Consider the following 7,653-nt stretch of genomic DNA (forward strand, 5'->3'; position numbering starts at 1 on the left):
AAAAAAAGGAAAAGAAAAATGGGCTGGGTTTGCGTCTAGCCCGAGTAGAAAAGGGACAAAGGAAAAGAAAATGAGAAGAAAAGATGCGCCTGGAGCCAGTTTTGGGCTTTAAAATTTAAAAGAAAACTAGGCAAGAACAAAAATAAAAGAAAGAGATTTCGGGCTTGGGTTTTAGGATTTGAGACTAATTTTGGATTTGTAGAATAAAAAATGTACTTTTGCTTTTGGTCTATCCTCCTTTGTCTTCTTGTTTCTTTCTCTTCATCCACACCCTTGTCTCTCTTTTTCTATTATTTTTCATTTTCCCCCTAAATTTCTTTTCTTTTCATTCACGCCATTTATGCTTCTCTTTTTTTTTTTTTTTCTTCCATTTGTTTTTTTTTTCATTTTTGTTATTTTTTATTGAATATTGGACAAAATTAATAACAAAAATTATATCAAAGATTAAGAAATTTTTTTTGATAGTTTTAACTAAAAATAGTAAAAATGCTTAAATGATTGACTTGAGGAGAAAACGTACATACACATATAAAAATCATGTGTTTGATCTCTCTTTTTCTCTCCTTCCTAATTATTCTTCTGCGGATTGAATAAGTACCAAACTCGTAAGATCTTTAAATCAGTCAAAATATAATTGTCTCTTTATGTTTAATAATTGTACATTGTCTTATACTAATACTTTAAATAGAATAGTTTCATTCACATATAATAAAATTTAATTTCTTAAATGTGAACAATTTCATACAAGAATGTGTAAAACTAATAAGATCTATCACAATAATAGAATATGGAGAGGAGCATCTGTAACATCCACCGCTAGATAAATAAATAAAAAAATGTAAAAAATAAATAAAAATTAAAATTTGGATTTAAATAGAAAAGTTTTAAGAATTTTGGAGGTTTATTCAATTCTAAGAACTTAAATGAAAACAAGTAAAAAAAAAATGTAAAATTATAAATAAGTAGAAGTGGAAGGGACCAAAAGAAAATAGGGAACGAATGGTCCTAATTGAATCGTCTGAGAATATTAAAGGCTAAGATTTTATGAAGAATGAACGGCCCATATCGAATTAGAGAGATCCAACGGTTGGGAAGGACGAGTATAAAAAGAAAAAAATTAGGGTTCCTCTTTATTTGTGAGAGTAGCCAAAAAATAGAGAGAGGGAGAAGGAGAGAGGAGCCGATCGGGGGGAGAGAAGGGGAAGGTTTGTCGAGTGAAGGAGCCAAGAGGAAGAAAGAAAGAGAGGAAAAGAAGGGGGAGGCTGGATAAAAAGAAGGAAAAGAAGAAAAAAAAAAGTAGAGTGGGAGAAGGAAAGGGGAGCCGAGAACAGTCGCCTCAAGGGAAAAAAAGGAAAGAAGAGAGAGGCGGAGATAGGAGAGTGGTGGAAGCGAGTTGAAAGGAAGAAGAAGGAAGAGGAATCGGCCCGAGACGTCGTGCGACAACAGAGACCAATGCGAGCAACCTATGGAAACTGAAGGGTCTTCCTCGAGAATGTGGACTAGATTCACCCATTTGCGATTCGATTCACTATTCAGGAAAGTAAAAGTCTTTCTCGAGTATGAAAATTCGATCTCCTGAACGAGAAGCCGAAAAGTCTTTCATGAGTACATATCCTAATATTTTTAGATATTCCGTCGGGTTGTCATTGAAACCCTTGATTTTGGTTAAATTAATTTTTTTTTAGTATTTAAAATTATATTAATTAAATTGTGTCGTGTGCGTATAGAGAATTATGACATTCAGGCAGATTCAAAAAGATTGTTGCATAGGAGTGTAAGTATTTCTGATTCTAAACTTGGATTCGAATTTTAAAATTTGCATTTTTTTTATTAATTTATGTGTATTTTAAAATTTGAACGGATACTGACCCAATTTTCGAAGAAGAACAAAACTCGAACCTATAACTAGTGAATCTAAGATATTAGAAATTATAAGAAGACGAAACCAGAAAACAAACTCAAAGACTAAGGAATAGTTGGACTGTGATAAAAAATTGATTTAATAATAAAAAAAAAATTACTAATTCAGTAGAAAGTTAAAAAAGAAAATAAAATAACATAAAGAAACGAATAAAAATAAAAAAGATTATTTATGGTGGTGAAACGATGAGTTAACTAATATTTCAGATAAAGAAGAATAAGAATAAAATAAATAAAAAATGAGAGGGGGCGCGTGATTAGGGTATGAATCCCGAATACCTTTTTCATTTAGTCTGAATCGATGAGGGAGGTGTGTGTGTGTGGCCGAAGTTCAACGGATATGGTGAACATGCACAAGGATAGAGTTTGAAACATAATCCAAACGTAGATAACTGTTTGTGATCGTGGGTCACCTAGCAAACGTACATGTTGTAGCCGTTGTGAGATTTCTGTTTGTGTGCTATCCATGTGATGGGGGAATTCATTTCGCATCTTCTCGATAATGACATAAACGGCATCGCACAATGAAACCTAAAAATGACATTTCGTGTGTATGTGATTATATTTTGATATTATGATTGGCATTCGAGAGTATATATGTGTTCTTTCGAGAGTATGTAGATATGCATTCAAAGATTGTATATGATATTCGAAAGAAATTCAGAAATCCAATCCGAATATGTGAAATTGTGAAAATAATAAATAAATTTTACATTTGAAACATTAGTATTGCATTGGCCTTATTTGTGTGTTGCATGAAATTTTATATGGGTTAGAATAACGGAAATATTTATTAAGTTGGTGAAACTCATTAAATTTTATCTTGATATTTTTTAGAGGAGAAAGAAGAGTTGGAACTGCTGCCAGACGAATAGGACTTGTAAAAGGGTTCCTATTTATGTATATTTTGTGCACATTTGAAAAATTTTCGTTTTGTTTTGTTAAACTCTAAATTTTGACTTTATGTTCTGTATATATAATTATTATATATATATATATATATCACATAAGATGGTAGGTTGTATGATAAATTTTGATCTTTGTATATGTATATTTTTTTGGGTTCATTGTATGAAAATTGTATGAACAGAAATTGCATCTCAAATCGAGTATGGGGTGTTACAGCATCATAAAACGTTGAATCTGGTTACCCATATGTGAGGGTATCCATTTATCACCTCAATTGAGGATCTCTTATCCATTCTCTATTCTACGTCAACTTTCTTCTAAGAAATTCCTCCTCGTAAGGATACTTCTCAACATATAACTCGGGTGGTCATCCAATTAAGTTAATCAAAAACTTACATTTCCAAAATATTTTCAACGCATCCATTTCAAGAACATATAATTAATATCATTCAATAAACCTCACTGCTTGCTTTACTGTGTCATATTGGACCTTTGAAAATTTCAGAAGTTCAAACTCTTATTTAACTTCTTCGAACACAATTTTGACAATTTAAGACAGTAAATTTTACTTAAATAATTTTCTTTAACTTTGTAAAAATCTAATAATTATTTATTTCATTTGATAACAAATGTTCTTCAGATGTAGAAAAACACTTGTGAAATGCATAAAATTGGCTATGCCATTACCGTAAGCATTATTCCTTTTCTTGGTCGTAAAAGCTTTTCCATTTTCTAACCTTAGATCCTTTTTGCGACCCTCTTCGCCAAGAAGCTAAATGTGTCTTTAAAAGATCTCCCAATAATTGTAGGTAGTCCCAAATATTTGTTATATAACCAGTCTCCTCTTCAGTTGATTTCACTTTTGAGTTTTCACCCATTCAAATCTATTCATCTTTTCAGCAATTAAAATTAAAAATTTGCACAATTTGAGATTTAACACGGTCTTGTGAGTTGATGTGTGCTGGGTAGTGGACTCTCTATTTGGACTTACAGTATGAAAGGTGGTGGGGGGGCATTATAACACAACCAGCCGGGTAGTACATAAAAGAATACCTAACTTGTCTTCTCTAATTTTTAAATTAATTAATTGAAAAAAAATAATATTAAAAATATGCCCATACAACTTACTGTTTTTTAGTTTCACCATTATTACACCACACCCTCTCTGCACTCTTCAAAAAACCACCCAGAAACCAAACAAAAATTTCCTGCCGACTCATAAAAAATTTACTGCTCTATGGTTTCGTTAATATGATATTAATATTACTAAAAATATCAGTGTTACTATAATTAACACCCGTGATTATGATTAGATCTTAAAAAATTAAAATTAAAAAATATGTTATGGGTTTAGCTGAATTATCCAAGTAAAGAGAAACATCATTGTCTAACTAGAAAATTTACCATCTGACACAGAAATTTGTCGACAATAATTGACAATTTAAGCATATTTTATTGTTTTTTTATTAATTTCAACAACAACATTAAGGCCAAATCCATTATTAATTTAATCTCGAAGATTAAAAAAAATAATAATAACTTTACACAAAATAGAGGGTTTGCTTTGTAATTAATCAACCTAATCAATGATTTCATTTTTTTTTTTTTTACGTAATAAATTATCCTACAACACAAAACTAATCATTTCATGGTTATAAAAATTATTATCATATAATATATATGTGTCTGTTATGGTGGAGGGTATGGGGAGACATGTGAGAATAAGGGACATAAGTATATATATCGCTCGTAGGGGCATTAAGAAGGTATGGCCAAAGGGGATGACGTGAAGGATAAATTACCAACTAAAATCAAAATTGTAATGTGCATGTGGTTGGAGTGATGTAGGGACATATAATTTTCCAATAAAAAATTATCAATTTCATTTCACTTCAAAGTTTTATTCCATCATTATTACTTCATTTTTGGTGCGATCCAAACAACCATATATATAATTTACCACTATATATATATATATATATATACGTTTATCTTTTTTTTAGAAAAAGAAAAAACAAATAGTTCAAGGTGTAATGTTGGTTAGATATACCTAACAAAATATGCCATGAAAAATATAAATAAAAGGCTTGGGAAAGCTTATTTATAATTTTCTATTTATAAATATTCACATTTAACAAACTTCACCCACATGATCCATAATTCAACATAACAATAGAACGATGGATCTAATTTAAATATTACTTAATTATATAATTTTAATTAAGAAAAATAATAATTAAATTGAAATGATAAGTTGTCAGCGTGATTGATATGAAATGTCACTGTTTATAGAGAGTAGGCAACCATGTCCCCACAAAACAAGATTAGTTACGATTTCTCGTCACCAATTACAAAGTCTCGTTTAATAATACCAAACCTTCGTCTCTGATTCCCTAATCAGGAAATTTTGATTTAATTAATCAATCAAATCCCCACGTTAAATTCTATTACTACATATGATTACTGTTAGTGGTAGTTCAGTTTAGGTTCCAAAAAAAATACTAGAAGACCAGTCTCTAATTCTATATCTATATATATATATATATATACATATTCTTACACAACAAAAGGGTAAAGTAGATGATGCTTTTTGTACTTCTATAATTAGATTAAATAAAAACACCACTTAGAATTTCACATCATTATTAATCCATGCATTAATTAATTGAATAGATTATCTTAAACACAAAAACCTACTTTCAAACACGCAAAACAAAACCCATTGCTCATGATTGAAAACATAATTAATTAAATCTGCTCCATTAGACATATCTATTTTATTTATAAATAACTGGTATCAAATCCTATCTTTTTTTTTTTGTTTTTTTAAATATAAATTAAGCACTAAAGTATTGTATAAAGCTAATTGGATATATTACAATAATCTCTAACCGCGGGTACACACTTTTTGCTTCTTTCTCTCGGACACAAGACTAGATCTCTAGCTAAGGAAACATGAGATTCAGAAATGAGATTTTATTCAGTGCCTGAAGACCATGAGACTGATTATTAACTGAAAGCTTTAATTTTTTTTTTAGTTTTAGAAGAAAATTTGTTAATGAAAAACATTTTAAGAAGAAAAAACCCTCCTCCTTAGATCAAACCAGGAAAAGAAAGTTCCTTTTTTTAAGGGGATTACAGATGAGAAATGTACTAGGCAACCCATAAGGGAAAATGAAGGAAAGAAAATAAATTCCCTTTGGATCAATTTTGTTCCATTTTATCCTCAACAAAATGATTCATCATTGATTAAACTAACCAAAAAGAAAATAAAGAAGAAGAAGAAGAAGAAGAAGAAGAAAAACAACTAATTAATACCAGATGCTTACTCTATCTAACAAATTTATTATTTCATCAAAACGATCAAGAAGAAGAAGAAGATCCATTAGTACCAACATGCGCCACATGACTATCACTCTCGAACCGATGATGGTTCAGGTTGTGTCCATGGCTGCCATCGTTGTTATTACCATCATTACTGTTATCGTTATGATTATTCTCGCTGTTGTTGTCGTTGCTGTCGATATTACCAGTCCGACCACCACCGCCATTGATATCCCTCTTCCCAAAAGTGTTCTTGTTGTTGTGCATCCAAACTTTCAACACCCCTTTATCCACACCCACTTCACTGCAAAATTCCTGCACCAAATCCTCATCTCTCTTCTGCATCTTCCATCCAACTCTCTCAGCAAACTCCAGCATCCTATCCTTCTGAAACTGACTGAACTTGGTTCTGAACCGCTTTCGTGAACTCGGATTCTGATTACTCATCGCCGCAATTGCCGCCGACGACAAATTAACGTGGGAATTTGAACCCATATGATGATTATTGTTGCTGTTGATGTTATCCGGATGCGAATGGAGTCCGGACCCAGAGAGAGCGAGAAGCATATGCGGTGCGGAAGGGTAGTAGGCGGAAGAGATAGGCGGTGGTGAAGCCGAATTGGGACTGCGATGAGACGGTGGTGGAGGTGGGTGATGGCGGTGATGAGGCTGGTACTCTATAGCTGTAGTTGCGGTGTTTGTGGGAGGTGGGTCTTCCGGGTCACGGCGATGGAAGTTGCGGTGGCATCCGCATGCGGCGCACTTCAAGGATGTTGGGTCTGATGGGGTTGAAGAAGGTGAAGGCATGAACTCTCCACAGCCATCTAAAGCGTGGCCACCCAAGGAAGCGGCGTGGTTCTTGAGACATTCCTTGTAGGTGATGATTACAGGATGTTGGTGGTGATGATGGTTCCGCTTGAGAACACCGTTGGTGAAAGAAATTGGCTTGGCGGGTTGGATCCGAGTAGGGGTTTCACTCTCTGGTTCAGGAGATTTAGGTGTTGGAGTGGGGGCTATGTCCATGGCTGAAACATCTAGGGTTAAATATTTAAGTAAAATAAAAAGGAAAAAAATGGGAGTAGAGGTGTTTTTGTTAGGTTAAGGGTCTTGTTAAAGTTGAGAAGAGAGAAGTGATGGAGAAGATAATAAGTTGTTTTCAGTATTTTTCCTTTTGGGGGAGGAGGAGGAGGAGGAGGAGGAGGAGGAAGAAGATGAAGATGAAGATGATGATGAGCAGTGATGACTGTTGATAACAAAAATCTGTGTTTTGTGGTTGTCCTTCTTAACCACTTGTTGTTTTAACCCTTATTCTAAATCATGGTTAATTGTTGACCCTACTTGGGGTTAGATGTTACGAGAGGTAATAAATTTTTGTTTGAGATTTTAATTAATTTCTTCTCTTTTTTGACTCAGCTACCCCTGCTTAACAATTAATCACTTTCACACCTTCTCTAAAGTAATGACTGGGTTTGACCCACAGAATTGGTTGATAATTTTGTG

General features: G+C 32.8%; 1 protein-coding gene across 1 annotated transcript; it reads right to left on the bottom strand.

The window, feature by feature from the left end:
- Positions 1 to 6,004: 6,004 nt before the first annotated feature.
- Positions 6,005 to 7,420, bottom strand: LOC110808521 (zinc-finger homeodomain protein 8-like). Its single transcript, XM_022034034.2, has one exon. It carries the CDS (start codon positions 7,174 to 7,176, stop codon positions 6,193 to 6,195), a length of 984 nt encoding a protein of 327 aa, XP_021889726.1. The 5' UTR covers positions 7,177 to 7,420; the 3' UTR covers positions 6,005 to 6,192.
- Positions 7,421 to 7,653: the final 233 nt, after the last annotated feature.

Source organism: Carica papaya, chromosome 1, assembly GCF_054855325.1.
Source record: "Carica papaya isolate Zhongbai chromosome 1, ASM5485532v1, whole genome shotgun sequence".
Lineage (NCBI taxonomy): Eukaryota > Viridiplantae > Streptophyta > Magnoliopsida > Brassicales > Caricaceae > Carica > Carica papaya.